We start from the raw sequence: 18881 nt of genomic DNA, 5'->3' as shown, positions 1-18881 counted from the left end.
TTTAGTTCAAGGTCTAACTGCTTTTAAACAAAACCTCTTCGGTGAATATTTTTTCCCCAATTACATTATACATCTGAATCTAAGCCACAAACTGATTTTGTACAAGTCAATCAGGTTCAAAAAGGCATTTTATTACTCTAAGTCGACCATGAAGCTAAATGATCTCCACCCTCTTTCATTTCTACCGGGGGAAAGAACAAAATGAGTTTTGATGGTTTTAAAAAATAAATGTCTGAACTACAGTATTTTATCGTAATAAAAAACAAACCCTAAGACATAGTCTCTTAAAAATCTCTCTCAACAATGCCAATCTGGTAGTCTGAAGTTAAGTCTCCTGCCACTCACTGGGTATAAAGCAGCCTTGATATCTGTGACTAGACATTTAAAAGGTCTAAGCCTTGGTTAGGAAATTACATTTTCATCTTCTTTATTATGTAATTCATTCTCCATTTAAACTGATTTGATATAAAAAAAATCCAGTATGTTGCTGCAGACCCCTTAAATAATAAATATCACATAGTGTATTTGTAATTTGTCAAACATACATATATACACACACACACGTGTGCGCGCATGCGTGTATTCACTCTCTCTCTCTCACACACACACACACACACACACACAGAGTGTAATGAGCCAGAATGAAAAGGTAAATTAAATGGGCAAGCAAAGAACAATTATTATACATTAAATAATATTAAATCTTATATAAACATACTTCTCATGGAAAGGTTCTGAGTATGTTTTTAACCATCTCAAATAGAACACAATCGTATAATAAGCCAGGTCTTAAACTGGTTAATAATAATGCCCGAGATGTAAAGATTCAAATCTTTACATCTCTGTATGTTTATTTCTAAAACAACCTCTTTAGGTCACAACATGAGTCTCAAACAGATACAGTTCTTTTGCCACTTGGGTATGCGATTACTCTTTTATTATAAAGAATCAGGAAGGCCATTATAATTATGAATATTGATCCTTCTCTGAATTTCTGCATACTATATCCACTTATTCAAATTATTAAGCCTGTTAATACCTTTTCTATACTTAAAGACATCAGTTTACACAGAATGCAATTCACTATATAAAAATAAAGAGTAATTTTTTGTTTTCTTCCCATGATTTCTTTTTAGCCAGTAGATGGAGCCAAGTAACCATGGACAACTTTTCCATCAATATCTTGCCAACAGTCTGCTAGTGAATAAGAATATATTACCTTATATTCTTGGACCATTCCATTCTGAGTATCCTCAGGGGGTGGCTTCCAGGTAACCACAATGGCAGTGCCATTCCCATCATTTTTAGATACCGAAACACTTTGAGGTGGAGCACTAGGAGCTGTTTGTAGGGGGAAAAAGATGGTCAGCTGCCGTGTTGTTTTTCAAAAACAATTTCTGTTACAGTACTTTTTTTTAAACAGACTGTAAGTAGCACTGGAGGGATAAATGTAAATGACCAGGGATCCTGGTTTTCTCTGATAACCCCATCCCAATTTTTAGATTTTAAGAAAAGCAAACTAAAATCCAAATTTTTCCCTGATTAAAATGAAATACCACTCCATATATATAGATATAGAGATACACACACACACACACACACACACACACACACACACACACACACACACACACACACACAGAGTTAGACAGATAGATTGATAGATAGAGGGTTACTTTTTTTAAATCGGAAAATTGGGGATTATTTTTTAATCAGAGAAAACTAGGAGCCCTGTAAATGACCTATTTAGCCCTGATATTAGAGTTTCTTATGTCACCATTAAAGGTATTTCTGCCCGACAGCTAAATTGATGTTAATGTCTCATGCTGAAACATGGAACTGGAATACTGGATTCAAGTGGGAGTTCTGCCATAGTCTCACAGGACTTAGCCACTTGGGGAAAAATTTTCAAAACATGCTAGTCATATTGCTTGCCTAACTTGAGATGCTTAAGGCCTGACTTTCAGACTTGCTGTGGACCCAGATATCTTCTTAATTTTGAATTGAGTTGTGTGCACTCAATACTTAAAAAACAAACCAAAACAAACCAAAAATGAGGCAATAAGTATGTCAAGTTAGAAACCAAAAAATTTAGGCATTCAGAACTGGTGGAGGTTTGAAATATGTTGATAGGCTTTAATTTTTCTGGTTACAATTTTTCCTCTTTCAAATAAAACTCTAGTTGTTTGTTGTGTAGATTACACTGAAACTTCAGTATTACTATTTTCTGTTCACTGAAGTCTTACTAAATCACTCAGGGTTTAAATAGTGCTCAGGTGACGCTGCTCCAGAGGCTGAGACAGAATCAGTGAAGAACAGCCACTAAATGTATCTAGGCAGCCCCTAGTCTATCATGGAAGTGGTAGAGGGTGAGTCTGTCAACACACTGAAATACTATTGTGAGGCACTGGACACTGGCAACTTGATTATGTCTGGTCTTCAATTGCCACAGTGAGGGAAATGGCTTTGTGAATCCTCTCCTTTTTTCCAGCACATTCACAGAGGAAGATGTATATTTCAGCTCCTATATCTTTTGCCCTTGTTCATCATCTTTTCATTTTGTACTGCTGACTGCTCCATGTATAAAAGCCTCTTAGAAAGGTGGTTTCCATTCTCTCAGCTAAAGTGCTTTGATGACTTCTGTGGTGTCTGCTTATCTATGCCAGATACTTATTAGTAAGAGTTTGAATCTGACACAAGTCACTTGTGACCAGACCATGAACTCAGTGGGGAGGAGTGCCCATAGCACTAGAGATAAAAAGCACATTTCCCATTGTGTGTTGGAAGGGATTTCTGCACATGCCTCTCTCCCTCTCATGGATGGTTTTGAATATTTACTCCTGTGTCACCAAACAATTCACATAATGATCAATCTAACCCACTGACAGTCTCCTCAGCTGCAGATTGCTGTGTTCTCCTACAGCATGCACTTCAAACAAAATCAAATAATGAACATATCAGAGAGAAACACACCAGAATCCCACTTCAAAAAGAAAAGATGAAGAAAGCCTTGCTGCAACTTGCCTTCTTCTAGGGTTTTGGCAAATTTCACTTCACTATCTGCTCCTTGAAACTCATTAAAAAAGGGACGGGCCTTGAATTCATAGTTTACACCTTTCTTCAGTTCTGGAATAACAACGCTATTTTTGGTCGGGGTTCTCACTTCAAAAATTAACCATTCAGATTCTCCATGGGAAGCTGGTGTTGGCCTGTACAGAATTTTATATCCCTGAATATACTGGGACTGCTGGTCCACCTAGCAGAACAACAGAAACACACACATTAGTTACCACATAATGAACTGTTTAAAAAACCTGCACTGTAAAAACTATTTGTGATATTCTGCTTCATACTTGGACTTCCCATTTATATACAACAAAGTAAATAACATTGCTGAGCTAGATAAAAGCTCCACAAATTACAGTAAAGTATAGGCTTAGTTCACAAGTTGCACTAATCCCTTATTTTGCTCCTAAAACTGCACTGACTTCAACAGATTTATACAGGTGTAAAAATGGAATAATACAGTCATCTTTCATATCCTATGCCTGTAAAATAGAATATTTTTTATATCCACGTGAAATCCTCCTGTTGGTGCTAGGAGCAGTTGTAGGAGCATAGGGGTTGCCTATGAGAAGGCAAGATAAAGGTCTACTTTAAGAGTTCAGACACTGAATACAGAGCTCCAAGAAAGAACTATGCCAACCCTCTTGAGGAGTGGATGGCTCCCAAATTTCATGAAACCCTTCCTTCCTCTTGGAGGAAGTAGATTTAAAAAGGCAGCCAACTGGCACTATCTACTTTCTGCTGATTATATTTGACAATGGGCCAATTTAATCCAAGAACTTTCTTCATGCTCACTGGCTTGGCCAGGGTCTACTGTAGAAAGAGGTAGGTAGGTAGCTTCTGAAATCAGGCAAAAGATAGGTAGAATTGTACCTTGAACTCTATACCATACCTTCTGAGGGGTTACTGTGTTGGAAAATGGTGCTGTCTTAAATGGTTACTTGAGAAGCTATTAAATACTGTCATTTTTTTAAAAGAAGGTTACTAATAAAGTTGGACCCAAAAGTCTGAATTGTTATTTATATTAAGGCTGCTTTATCTCACTCTTGCAGACTAGACGCGCCATAATGAGAATCAGGCCTGATTTTACTTGGTGATAGTTGAGACAAAATTTTATCTTAAAAAAAGTGGTTTTTTGAGCAGCTTTCAGTATCATTTAACCACTGTTTTCAATTTAGAAAAAAACAATGTTGGTGTATAAGCAAGTTAAAAAATAATAAAAAGTCTCTTTAAAAACAGACCAGATTTTTCCCATTTACAGCCACTGCATCTTGTGCCATAATAGAAGTGCCTGTTTGCAATTGAATACCTTAGTAACATGTTTCCTTTTAAATAATTTGTGAAGAATATGCATTGGCTAAAATTGAGGTAATGGTTAATGTTTGAAATTGCAGTGAAGCCACAGGCCACCCAAGAGACCAACAAAATTTGGCTGCCTGGAAAAAAGCTGGGTCTGTAACTAAAGGTCAAACAAAATTGTACCAGGAACCTCGCAGATGCTGTTAAGTGGTTTGTTAAAACAGGAGGCTGCATGCTGCAGGTGGTCCTTAATGCAGGGTTCAATATAATTACAGTGGATCAGAGCAGTCGTCATTATGATTATTTATTTTTTGCATTATTGTAGCTCCTATAAGCCCTTATCCTGAACCAGGACTCCAATGTGCTAGAGCTGTTATACAGTTCTTGACAAGGGAAAATATTGTCTTTAAGGTCCAAAAGTTATGCTGTTGTAGGTGCAAGCACCTATCATGCTGACTGGTACTTTGACCAGATCAAAAGGGAGCTCTGAAGAGACTTCAAGACTCTTTTCCCTGGCATAAACTCCCTACCATGCCCCATGACACTACCCCCACTTTTCTTCATTAGTACTGCTTTAAAATGAGGTATTTCATGTTTTATTTTCTTCCCATTCCCTTCACGTACTCCCTTTATTCCAAAATGCATGCCCCTCTTATTCTTCATTATTTCTCCCTTCACTAAGGTTCCAGTTATCCCATTCTCTCCCTTCATATGCCCTCCGAATACATCTGTCATTCTTGCCTGACCTTCTTAGAAAGCTTCTTTGGGAACTTCTTTCATTTTCTTTATTTTTTAAACTCTGACTTCCTTGAGTATCATATTCCTCATGTTTCTGACTTTCAGGCTACCTACTCATAGACTTAAGAGCTTCCCAGTTTGCTGCTTTTCCCTCACCACATTTATTAACTTACCTGGGGTAACCTAATAGTATCTACACTTTGTGTGAATGTTTCTCAATAGTTTGTGTAGGTAGAGTTGACTTGGCATTTACTGAGCTGCCCCCACTAGGCCCACGGGCACCAAGAATGGTTGGGAGTGGGAGGCAGAGTAGATGCAGGGCAGAACTGAGGGTGGGTGGGTAGGGAGGAGGAGCAACTAAGCTCTGCTCAGGCTGAAGTTTCCCAGGTGCTTGGAACAGTCTGAAGAATGCATGTGGCCCAGATGTGTGACAACAAGCCTGAAGCATGTGGGTTCCTAGAGTCAAGAGGGCAGCTGCTTGCACAGCCTTGCCCTCAAGGGACCCCACTGCCTCCCTTCACTCCCTGCAGTCTAGAATGCTGCTGCTGTGGTGGGTGAGGGACAGGCAAAGAATAGAGAATCACAGAGAAGTAGGGCTAGAAGGGACCTCCTTGCTCACCAGGCCTCTAGTGGCAAGTCAGGTGGGCGGACAGTCAGAGAACGTTTCTAGACTGCTCGGTGTGATTGCTCCAAACTCTAGGTTAACACTAAGCTGATAAACATCTGTGCAGCTCATAGTAAATGCGTAACAAAGCCCGTAGTTGGCTTGAATCCTCAACCTTATAAGGAGCTGAAATAAAATAGCCATTTGTTTTGTGACTGAATTGATTCATAGATGCTAGGGTCAGAAGGGACCTCAACAAATCAAGTCCAACCCCCTTCCTAGGCAGGAAAGAGTACTGAGGTCAGGTGGCCCCAGACAGATGCCTAATTCCAGCCTTCTCTTAAAGACCCCCAAGGTACAGGAGAGCACCACCTCCCTTGGAAGCCAATTCCAAATTTTGACCACCCTTACCATGAAACTGAGTATTCTGCTTCACTCCCCGTATTATAAGATCTGTTTCATACCATATTCAACAGACCGAAAGAGCTGTGTTATCTCAAATACAGAGTATTCTAATATAAGAAAAGGCTTAGTCTGTCTGTCTGTGTGTCTGTCTGTCCGTAACACTTTTGGGCAACTGAGCATGTCCTGCTGAGAGGGCGGGTAGTGAATGGCTGCCTGGGCTCCGCCTTCTCAGACAGGGAGAGAGCCACTGTCACCACCTCAGGGATGGAGGCTGGGGAGTCCTGCTGCTCCAGGGAAGGAGGCGGAGGTGGATGGGGGGAGGAGGTAGCTGCTGCTGCCACCTCAGGCAGAGGCGGGAGAAGCTCCATTGCTCCTGGGGAGGAGGTGGAGGTGGAAACAGAGGCTGAGACAGGTCGGGGGGAAGGAGCCACTGCCTCAGGCAGGGAGGCAGGGGGAATTTCCCCTGTTCTGGAGAGGAGGTGGTGGTGGGCAGGAGTAGGGAGCCACTGAGCTGGAGGCTGGAGGAGGAGGTGGGGGCAGCAGCAGAGGGACTATTTACATGGCCGGCACCAAAGTGTAAGCACAGGGCAGGCCTTGTAAACACTCCCTGAACACTCCATCGTTCATGACGGGCAATTAGCTACTTGTCTATAGATGTCAATAGAAAGGCTCTCATGGGTTCTGGTTGCCTTTGGATAAGTTCTGTAGCTCTGTGACAGTGAAGCTGAGCTCCCATTATATAGCAAAGCATCCTAAGTGGAGAAATAATGGTGAAGGATCTTTTTTTTTGTCTGAAGTCTTCTTCAGTGAGATGGTAGGGTGCAGTTAGTGCCAGTTCCCAGGGAACAATTTTCACAGGGAACAAACAACTTGTAAAGCTTCTGCATGTAGTATGAACTCAGAATCCACAATGTCATCAAACACCCAAAATAAGATAAAGGTTTCTTTTCCCACCCTCAAGATTCCCTGTCAACATATATAATTTAACTTACTGTCCAATGAACTTCAATAGAAGAAGAAGAAAGGATGGTGGGATTGTGGAGGTGAAGAACCACATCCCCCAATTCTCTCTGGACCTGTTTGTGATCCACTCCCTGACTTGTAGGTGGAACATCTGCAACAATTTAAGAATCACTTCTTACAAATAAACTTACTCTTCAAAGTACATGACTGTAGACAAATAGGTTTATCCCACAGTACCCACCAGAAGAGTCCAGGTAAACAAGCAGAGTTACAGCAGTTTTTCAAGGCCAACTAGCTAAAGGACCTATTTGACAACAGATCAAAATCACAATTAACATTTTTTCAGTATAAGTAATGGGGAGAAAATTGGTCAGGGGAGAGTGGAGGAGGAGGAGGGGGAGGAAAGCAAAAGGTAAAAAGTAACCATGAAGTTACAAACAGATGCTATCCTTGTAGCAGGATAAGGTGTGCTGGGATGTCTCCTGGAGTAACTGATAATATAGATGGGCAGGGAAAGACACTGTCTGGGGCTTCAGTGTGCGACAACATTCTCAGGTGCCTGGCCCCAACCCAAGGTGTGTATCTACAGGCACAAGACTTCAAGGGCTTCAGGGGCCCCATCCTTCAAGGGAATTCTGGGAGTACACACATCTGGGGAACATGTTCCCCAGAAGATTCCCAGATTAGGCTCAGGAACCCAGGGCCACTGTCTCACAGGGTGGGAGCTATCCCTAGGGCAGCTGGAGAGTATGGTCATCCCTGGGCTGCCTGAGCTCTTGTGCCAGAAGCAAACTGATGTCCGCAGTGAAGAAGTGGCTCAAACTATTACTAAGAATCATCATACCAACATTTTGGTGCATTTGGGGTGTGACAAGAGGCAGGAACATATATTTGCTCATGTTTTGTGCCACCATAAACATGTTTATGGCAGCCCAAGGTTCAGGAATAACTATTGTACATGAGGATTAGCTATAAGAACAGCATGTCCTCTCACCCCAAACTCTCTCTTTCATTCGGGGAGAGGAAAAAATCAAACTGCTCACTTCTAAACACTACAGAGACCAGGTACTACTATAAGGAGGACAGGGCAGAAGCAACGACTATCTAAACGTTAAGTAACAACCACATTTATTTTTGTTTAGTTACATATGCTACATCATTAAAGTGAAAACGTGAACCACATGGATGTAGCTTTTCAAATGGCAGAAGCTCTGTGAGCAGGAATCAAGGCACTATTGCCCTCTGTCTGCCCTGATATTAGTAAATCTAATCTTGGTATCTTATCATTGAAAGAACACGTGTATGTATGGAAAAGGTGGGATTCCACTTTTTATTTTGTATGGCTCAGTCTACTAAAACAGGGACAAATGTTCTGCAAATCTGGAAAAGAAATGACTTCCTCCTTTTCTACACATTTATAGAGCACTCATCACCATAGCACTTGAATATTATGGATAGCTAGCAGAATACAGGTACGTACATTTTTTATATTCCCACCTTTTTATCAACTCACTGTAAACAAAACCATCCTGACAATGGAATTAAAATCCCAGAAATACTCATGACATGGAATTTAAATTTTTTTTTTTAAACATTCACAGATATACTAGTCTACTACAAAGTATATTACAACATGCTTTTGCTCCAGTCTGTTACATTTCTGTCTGGTATCTTCAAGTGATGGGGCCAGGTATTGAAATGTGCAAGCACTCTGCTCCTTGAAGCACTCAGTAGGGTTCTTGACAATTTCAGTACCTGTCTACTCATAAAAATGGCCAGAGAAGAAGCACAGAGGAACTGCATATTTGCATATCTGCAACTGGAATAAAGCCAATTTCATAAGTTTGTTGCAGATGCCTGATCCATCTGTGAAGCTGAGATTTGAATAACGGGGCTGAATGCAGTTTAAAAATGTTCACATAAAATATAACAGCAAAAACAACAACAATAAAAAATAGAACCTGGGAAAAATATACTTCTTGATGGTGTGGTTACATTCTTAGTCCATTATCTATCACCGTGTTTTTGCTTTCTTTAATCATCAGCACATATAAAAAAGCTGGCCTGTGAACAAATTTCTTATCCAGAAACACAGCCCACTGTAAAGACTACACCACTTGGTAATCTTGTCATGCAATGTCTCTAAAGTATTTACAAGAGTGTTGGATGTCTTCAAAACTAAATAAGCAGAGCGTGGCTAGCGTGCAGCCAGTGGGTGACAAATCTGGCTGCTTAGCAATGAACAGTGAGAAAAATAAATATGACGCTGAGCTGCTACTCTATACACACATGTAATATATTGTACCAAGTGGTCCATCTATCAATGCATTTTTTTCCTCATTTTGAGGCTCTTAAAAACATTAACCTTGACTGTGTAAATGATTGTTTAAATCTCTGGCCATCTTTTCAACCCAGAGTTTAAAAGGAAAGTTAGCTTAGTAAGTAACTAGTGATATCTTCTCTACTGGCCACAAGAGATAAGTTATCAACAGTAATAACAAAATGCTAACACATTCACACATCTGGGATACTCAGTACAACTTGTCTCCTCTGTTTTTCTAGTCTGGACATTATGTTCTCCAGGGCTGGGACTGACAATACTGTGAATGGGACCAGTACCAATCACATGGATTGGATTTACAACAATAGGGATTGCTACTTCAGAGCTGCATTTAGCACCAAGTAACTACAGCCAATAGCCCAGGTCAATGAAAGTCAACCAGGAACATTCTGATACATTTTGTTCAAATAAGGGCCACAATGTAAGTACTTCATATAAGGCTACGTGACTGTGGGAGAATCAGAGAGATACTTAGAAGAACTTATTTTTCCTGACATTTCTTTATGGCAAGAGCATTTTCACTAGATGGTTAATTTGTCCCCCAGTCTTTTAGGGCCCTGATGCACATCAATTTTGAACGCTCCTCAAACTCTTAACCTGTGGATTGTTTGTATGTTAACACCTTTAAGTGGCTTAAAGCAGTCATGATGCAGCTCAAAGTTATGCCACTTCAGGGCAGGAGGTGACTGTGGCAATCCTGATCAAACTATGGACACTCTGTCCTCTGTACAAATTTAATGGTGATATTTGCAGAGATACATTCATAGTAATAGTAGTAGTTGGGAGGGTCGGAAGGGATCTGAGCAGATCATCAAGTCCAACCCCCTGCTATGGGCAGGAAAGAAAGCTGAGGTCAAATGACCCTGGCTAGGTGATTATCTAGCCATCTTTTGAAGACTCCCAGGGTAGGAGCAAGCACCGCTTCCCTTGGAAGTTGGTTCCAGATCCTAGACACCCTGCCTGTGAAGTAGCGCATCCTGATATCTAGCCTGAAACTACTCTTGATCAACTTATGGCCATTGTTCCTCGTTACTCCTGGTAGTGCTTGGGGGCACAGGGACTCTCCCATAGCCTGCTGGTCCCCATTGGTCAGTTTATAGATGGCCACCAGATTCTCTCTCAGCCTTCTCTTGTGGAGGCTGAACAGGTTCAGGTCCCATAGCCTCCACTAATAGGGCCTGCCTTGCTGCCCCCTAATCATACGAGTCACCCTCCTTTGGACCCTATTGATGCCATCCACATCCCTCCTGAAGTGCAGCGTCCAGAACAGGATACAATACTCCAACTGCGGCCTGACCAATGTCACATAGAGGGGGAGGATCACCTCCTTGGACCTGCCCGTGATGCATCTGTGAATGCATGACAAGGTGTGGTTAGCCTTTCTGACCGCGTCCCCACATTGGTGGCCCATGTTCATCTTGGCATCAGTAGTGACTCCAAGATCCTTTTCTGCCTCTGTGCTGATGAGAAAGGAGTTCCCTAGCCTGTAGGTATGGTGCTGGTTCTTCCTCCCCAGGTGCAGTACCTTGCACTTGTCAGTGTTGAAACCCATTCTGTTCTCATCCGCCCACCCCTGTAACCTATCTAGATCTAGCTGCAGCCTGTCCCTTCCCTCCAGCGTGCCCACTTCTCCCCACATTTTAGCATTACCCGCGCATTTGAACAAGGTGATTTTTACCCCCTCGTCCAAGTTGCCAATGAAGATGTTGAACAGTGCGGGCCCAAGGACTGAGCCCTGGGGAACCCCACTGCCCACATCCCTCCAGGTCGAAAATGACCCATACACCACCACTCTCTGGGTGCAGTCCTTCAGCCAATTTGTGACCCATCTGACTGTGTAGGCATTGATGCCACAGTTGCCTAATTTCTTAATGAGAATGGGGTGAGAGATAGTGTCGAAGGCCTTCCTGAAGTCCAGAAAGACTATGCTCACTGTGACACCTGCGTCCAACGATTTTGTGACCTGGTTGTAGAAGGCCACCAGATTGGTCTGACAGGATCTGCCTTGAATGAAGCCATGTTGGTTGCCCCTAAGCATGATCTCCCCTTCTGATCCCTCACAGATGTGCTCCTGGATAATTTTCTCAAAGAGCTTTCCTTGGACCGAGGTATGACTAACGGGCCTGTAGTTTCCTGGGTCCTCCTTCCTCCCTTTTTTGAAAATGGGGACCACATTGGCCTTTTTCCAGTCCTCTGGCACCTTACCAGAGCACCACAAGTACTCTCTTCTAATTCCCTCAGCACTCAGGGGTGGAGATCATCAGGACCTGCTGACCTGAGCACATCTAGACCCACCAGAAGTTCTCTGAATAGGTCCTCACTGACTCTGGACCTGGCAGTGTGGGGGATGCCCCGGTCCCTGCTCAAAAAGATGGAGGCAAAAAATTGTTAAAGAGGTTAGCTTTGTCATCTGGTATGACCACCAGATTTCCTAGCATTCCCTTTCCTCCAGGGCATTAGATTTGTTAACTAGCCTTAAATTGGACTTATAATTGTTGCTCCAAGTCAGCCATGTGAAAGAAGCTCCCAGAGATCCCAGACCCCGATGGGCTCTGCCAAGCTTTGAGCTCTAGCTGCGTGGCCCCAACAGCACCCTGATCCATGCATGCAAATCCACCCATGGACCAACGAAAGCTGGCAGTGGCTGCTGTGGGGTGGGGTACAGGCTTCTGCTGGGGAAGCTGCTGCTCCAGGCAGGGTGAGGTGGCTGCGTGTCAATCCAGGATGCAGGTGTGGGGCTCTGCCACTGCCTGTGTGAATGTGGGAGCTGGCTATGGATGGACTCTGCTCCCAGCTGTGGAGCTGCACCAGCCACCACTGACATAGCCCCTGGTTCCAGCTCTAGCTCCAGCCCTGTGCCCACTGATGCTGGCTTCCCAGAGCCACTGCCTAGGTCTGCCCCGGTCCAGGAATGTCTGTCCACTGGCCCTGTATGCTGCTGCGCTGCCCCTACCAGGCCCGAGAGCACCAAGGATGGTTGGAGAGGACAAGGCAGAACTGCGGGGGTGGAGGTAGAGGAAAAAACTAAACCCTACTCAGGCTGAAGTTGCCCAGGTGCTGGGAACACTGAGTGATGCGTGTGGCCAGAAGACATGCCAGGATGTGTGTGACAAGGATGGAGCATGTGGGTGCCTGGGGCTGGGAAGCCATTTGCTTGCTCAGCCTTGTCCTTGAGGGACCCCGCTGCCTCCCTTTCCTCCCTGCAGTCTAGAACGCTGCTGCTATGGTGGGCAAGGAACAAGTGAAGCATAGAGAATCATAGGGAAATAGGGCTGGAAGGGACTCCTTCCTCACCAGACCTGTAGTGGTAAGTCACAACTGTATAGGTGGGGGGGGGGGGGGGGGGGGCTGTCAGAGGTTTCTAGACTGCTCTGATTGCTCCAAACTCCAAGTTAGCACTAAAATGATCAACATTTGTGTGGCTCCAAGTACAACATGTAACAAGGCCTTTAACTGGTTTGTATACTGAGCTACATGAGGAGCTGAAATGAAATATCCATTCAATTTGTGACTGAACTGAATATTTTGCTTCACTTAGAAAAACAGCAGAATCAAACCGTGCCACAGTAATCAAAGCATTTGGGAGCTTTAGGCTTGCTACTTCCAACCTTCCTTCATAGCAACCCAGGTTGCCATATAGACATTTCTATAGGATGAAGAAATCAGTTCAAGGTCTCTGTCCTGGTATATTAACTCCTCCATGGAATTAGCTATAGGAAGATGTAAGATCAGCTCTTCCTCTCTGACCATGACTTCCCACAACAGTTTATTTCTACTGGAATAATGAAACTGTCACTCAATAGGGACGACTTGTAATTGCAAAGGATGGGGCTTTCACGGATGCTGGAGTTGACCTGTAAAATTCATTCCCACAAGAGAAAAGAATGACCCAAACCCCAAACAATTTCAGACATAAATGAAAACTAATTTATTTGACTCAGTTTTCCCCAAGGAACTTCCTTACCCAGACAACAATGCACTTATTCTTACAAATACAGCTTTCTCCTACACTTGTACACGGTAAATGGATCAAACCAATTCTTCTACCTAATGCTAAGGAAAAAAAAAAAGAGAGCTTGCCATGATAACTTTCATTCTGAGGGCACTAAGATAATCGAATTATTACGGAGGAAGAATTTTGATTTTAGAATACAATTTACTTTTTTGTTACATTTGTATATGCTCTTTCTCTCATAAGCATGTAATGCATTATGGCAAATGAGTAAGTTGCTTATGTGCCAAACTGATTCCAGTCCGAAGGCATTCTTGTGAGTAGGAAATTAAACATCCTACCATAAACTCTAACAACATTTTTTCCCCATCTGTGTTATTTTCTCCTTTCATGAACACAATGGAGTAACGAGTGGATATGTATGAACATAGTTCTGACCTCCCAACCCCTTAACCCTATGGTTCAACTTCACTGTTTCCTATAATCTTTGGCAATCCCTTACATTTGAGGATGACTGTCTTCCATGACTTTCCTATCTGTGGGTCCGAATATGGCTGACAAGGCCAAACTGGGATCCAGAAACTCTGCTGCAACTAGCCACACATTTCCATGTAGGGTGGGTGGCTCTGGATTCATGATTCTGTCTGCGATACGCTGTTTCTTCCACTCCCACGTTTCTATCTCCTATTGTTGCTGTAAGGTGTCAAGGTGTCCTTTCAGAAGCCTCTTCCTCTATTTCAGGCAGCTCTGGGCAATAGTCTCCTACAAACTGATGTTGATCTTGCATTTTTTTCAAGCTGGCCTTGAGGATCTCCTTGAAACACTTTCCCTAACCTCCTCCTGAGCGTACACCTTGACTGAACTATGAGAATAAAATGTGCATCAAGAGTCTGGAGTTGGACACCTGGATGACATGGCCACCCCAGAAAAGTGGGACAATCATCACCTCGATGCTTGTGGATTTTTTTTGCTAGAAAACACTAATGTTGGTGTGTCTGGCTTTCCCTTGAATTTGAAGGATCTTCTGCAGACATTGTTGATGGTACTTTTCCAACAACTTGAGCTGTCTTCTGTAGGTCATCCATGTCTCAGCTATGTACAGTAAGATGGGGATCACAACTGGTTAATAAACTGTCAGCTTAGTTTTGAATCTAATGCTATGATCTTCAAACACCTGTTTCCTCAGGCATCCAAAGGATGCACTTGCATATTTGAGGTGATGTTTGATTTCTTTGTTGATGTCAGCCCTCTGCAAGAGATGGCTTCTGATATACGGGAAATACTTAAATGTTCTCAAGAGTATCACTGTGAATTTGAATTACTGGAGCTGGTGACTGCTCATTAAGAGCTTGTTTATGGACGACTTAGTCTTCTGGGGCACTGACAGATGTGAGGGAAAATCCCCAAACAAATGCACTCTACCAGAAGCAGCAGTGTGTTACTTTGACCAGGCTCCGCAGTGTCTGCATAGATCGGGTGCTTCAGTGGGGCTTTTGGTGCTTTTAGCTAATGCTGATTCAATCAGGTTATTAGATAGAAGTGCCAAAAAAGCTCGACTAAAGTGTCTGATCCGTACAGAAGTTGGGAAAGCTGGGTGCAACTAACACACTGACTCTGGGCATGTGTTGGGCTAGGTGTGGTAGCGTGTGGAGTTTAAAGTACCAACTTTTTTTTTCATGTCTACAAGCAGCTCTGAATGTTTAAGTGTCAGTCCCATTTTTGTGTATACCTTAGTAAAAGAGATTGACAATTGCTTGAGGGTCGGTTTCCAAGTGAGAACACATTAAAGCATCACCAGCATACTGAAGCTCAATGATTGAGGTTGGGGTGGTCTTGGTTTTGGCTCACAGTGGCTGAGATTAAACAGCTTACCATCCATTCAGTAGTTTAGCTCCACTCCAACTGACAGCATGCAGTCAGATGTAGCATCATGATAAGAAATACTGAGAAGAATGATTGAGTGATGATGCAGCCTTGTTGAACTCCCATCTAAACCCCCCAAAAGATCTGTGATAGATCCATTATTGAGAACTGTTGCTTGCAACCATACTTCAGAGGGATCCTCCATAGTGCTTCTTGACTGACAATGTCAAAGGCTTTCACGAGGTCAAAGAAGGCCTTGTAGAGAGGTTTATGTTGTTCCTGGCATTTTTCCTGCAGCTGGCAAACTGTGAAGATCATGTCAGTTGTACCTCTTGATGTCCTAAACCCAAACAGATTCCAGGAGGAGTTTTCCAGCAGGTGGAAGGAGATGGTTAAGGAGGTTTCTCATGGTGGACAGCAAGGCAATCCCTATACTTTCTATAGCTGGATTTGTCTCCTTTCTTGAAGACTGTCACAATCATGGCACCCCTGAGATTTCCCTCATCTTTCCAAATCCTTAAAATGAGGGCATGGAGCTGTGATATGAGGTCGTCTTTCCACTGCTTGAAGATGTCAGCAGGGATTCCATCATCTCCAGAGGCCTTGCTGTTCCCCATCTGCTTGATGGCTTTTCTCACTTCCTAAAGGCTGGTCTCTGATGGAGTGTTGTGGGATTGAATTTGCCAGGTACAAGGAGTTTGTTTTACCATCAAGAATGTACTCATAAACAACTCAACAAATTCCCTTTCAGAATTAAGGAGCACCTCATGACTGTCTCAAACTGGCAGGAAGCCAATATGTCACTGTCATCAGCATGTATGCTCTGACACATGAGACAATGAAACCAAGGAGGAATTCTATGCCAATCTTGACTAAGACCTTTCTGACGTTCTGGAGGGAGACAGACTTATTCTTAACGATTTCAACACCAGTCAGAAGGGACTCAAAACTTGGCAACAGAACCATCGGCAAGGAAGGAGTAGGAAAGGTCAACTCTAACAGCATTCTCCTCTTGACCAAATATGCAGAATACGAACTTGCCATTACCAGCACTGTGTTCCGCCAGAAAAACAGGTGCAAGACATCATGGCAATACCTGCTATGTAAGCATTGGCACCTGAATGACTATGTTATTGTTTGGGCCCAGGATCACAAAGATGTCCACATCATACGGGCTATGCTAGGAGCTGACAATTGCTGGACTTATCACTGACTCATCTGCTCAGTTATGTCACTCAAACTGGCATCCAAACAGCAACTGCAGCAGAAGCAAGCCTGATGGAAGATCAATGTCAAAGACTCAAGGACCCAATCAAGTGAGACCTCTTCCTATAATAACTAAAATTTTTATGCTTTTGGACCCAGGCGAAGTAACTATCTTTCAGACTCTGTCTTTCCTATATAGGGTGAAACTTTTAGAACTTATGCTATAAGAAAATATTGCTTCAGAGCAATAGAAGTTTACCACCTAGTATATCTTACAATATTTAGATGTCATGTCAAATGTATCATAAAGATAATCCCGCATCTCACATAGCTTAATGTAATTATTACAGAAACAGTGGGAAAATCAGTGCTTTAATATTTAGGCTTACCTTGTGTTTTCACTGGGTCAGATATTTGGCTAGGATCACTAAGTCCATATGCATTAGCTGCCCTTACCAGGAAGAGGTAAATTGCATTTGGTTTCAGCCCTTTAACTGCAAAACTCTCTGTTTTCACATTTTCTGCTACAGTTTGCCAGCTGCTTCCAGATGCATGACTAAGGACAAAACACAGACAAGAGCAGGTTAGCACAGGCTTATTTCACAATACATTATAAATAAATGAAAGTACAACCAGATCACATGAGACTCATAATACCTGAAGGCCTCTATTATATAAGAGGTTGGAGTTGCACCTGAATTCAAATTAGGTTGCCATGACAATGTTACTGTATTTTTGCTGACATCAGTAACCTCAGGTTTTGATGGCGCACTAGGAATCAAGTTTGGGTCAGTGGGTCTTGGTGGCTGCACTGGAACTCCAAATTCTAATAAAGAAGGGAATAAAGCAGCAGTGTATTCAGTTATGTTAGCATCTGTACTGCAATATATTACAAAATCAGATAGCAATTGCATTTTAATTTCTGATTTTATTTTATGGTTTATTTTCCTCCACCAAGAGACACCCTAATTGATTTACCTTGGACCTCAATGTAAGCACTCCATGTAGCTTCACCACTTGGGGTGGAGGCAATGCAGGTGTACCGACCAGTGTCGCCCAGCTGAGTGGGAAGAGGAGAAAATAAATATTTTAAACAATCAGGCACTCAGCGGGCTAGAAAAGTAATTACAGAGCTGCATTTCCCCCCATGAATATGCATAAATGCATTACAATTCAGAAACTTCCAACCAAAAACTTCCTATCAGCCCTTCCTTCATTCATGGAAAAATGAAAACCACTGAATATTTATTCAGCAGTGTTTACATCACTGCATAACACTAGCACATTTTTATTTGTGACACAGAACTGCACACCAATTCTTGCACTCGACACTTACTCCTTACCTGGCAATACTTCCATTAATATCAACAAGGTGAATATGTACTGCCTATGAGCTGAAAACTCCCTATGAACTTACTACTCTCTTAAATAAATGCATATTGATTTAGCTATAGGACCTCAGCAATAGCATGACTCTAACCCTTGAAACGGCCCTTAACACTAAGGACAGAAATCACACCGATAAAATGACCATATACCAATTCAACTCTGTAACACAACAGGGTTAGGTACTGACATCCAAAAAGCCTGAGGGAGAATCTATCGAAATTCTACAGGTTCACACATGCAGGGAACCTGCTCTGATGTGCTGCAAATCCAGCGCATCAGGGCAGATTCCATTATGGAGCACATAAATTGATGCACTCTGGCAGCTTCATGCATCATGTGTACCAGCAGCACAGTGGGCCTCCATGTTGAGAAAATGACAGCAGTGCACTTTGAACTAAAATACGTTCAGTGTGCTTTAGTTCAAAGTGCACTGCTGCCATTTTCTCGATGTGGAGGCACAGTGCACCGCTGATACATGTGACACATGGGCTCTTTTAATTAGTGTGGCTTGGGAACATATTTAAAAAATGCCCAAAGTTTTCAAAGTGGCCATAAACTGCTTAAGATGAATCAGGATGGATATAGTGCAGACTTAACTGATTTAATTTAAATTGGTTTATCGAAATTCTGACCCAGACCCCCTCTAGATTCAAGTTAATTCATAGCCCCCCAGCATGCTTTGCATCTCCCCTGCAAACCCTGCCATGCAGGTTGGGCAGGTGGGTCTGGCCCAAGCTGTCTGCTCCACCCAAGCAGCAAGTTGTGCTCTATCTCCTCCGAGCTTCTGGCCTAGGCCATGGTAAGTATGTGGTTGCATTTCCAGAATCAAAAGTTAATATGTTTACTTGCTTATTGGTTTAATCTATGCAGCTTAGACTAACCTGTGCAGATTGAATCAATTCAACCTCGGGCTTTTCTACCCTCTGTACTTAGTCTAAGTGGTTCACAGACCTTCTCTTTCATTAGGGTGAATTTTAGGTTTTGGTAGATCAAATACAAGGAGCCCACACATTATCACCAAAATGCTATTATCACCAAAATCTGAACATTCGACT

General features: G+C 42.6%; 1 protein-coding gene across 4 annotated transcripts in view; it reads right to left on the bottom strand.

Annotated features, from left to right (window-relative positions):
• ROBO1 (roundabout guidance receptor 1) overlaps positions 1–18881 on the bottom strand; it is a 1129598-nt gene that overhangs the window by 68354 nt on the left and 1042363 nt on the right. For all 4 annotated transcript variants that reach the window (XM_019528741.1, XM_019528738.1, XM_019528739.1 and 1 more), the window contains 6 exons: positions 17416–17497; positions 17095–17263; positions 16827–16993; positions 7105–7226; positions 3025–3256; positions 1220–1341 (listed from right to left, as the gene is read on the bottom strand). In XM_019528741.1, coding sequence (XP_019384286.1) covers positions 1220–1341; positions 3025–3256; positions 7105–7226; positions 16827–16993; positions 17095–17263; positions 17416–17497 — 894 coding nt within the window. The remainder of the gene's footprint in view (positions 1–1219; positions 1342–3024; positions 3257–7104; positions 7227–16826; positions 16994–17094; positions 17264–17415; positions 17498–18881) is intronic.

This window comes from Crocodylus porosus, unplaced genomic scaffold (assembly GCF_001723895.1).
Source record: "Crocodylus porosus isolate Cpor-Errol unplaced genomic scaffold, CroPor_comp1, whole genome shotgun sequence".
Taxonomy (NCBI): Eukaryota; Metazoa; Chordata; order Crocodylia; family Crocodylidae; genus Crocodylus; species Crocodylus porosus.
Note: the sequence above shows the minus strand (reverse complement) of the source record. Positions and strands in the feature narration are given on the sequence as shown.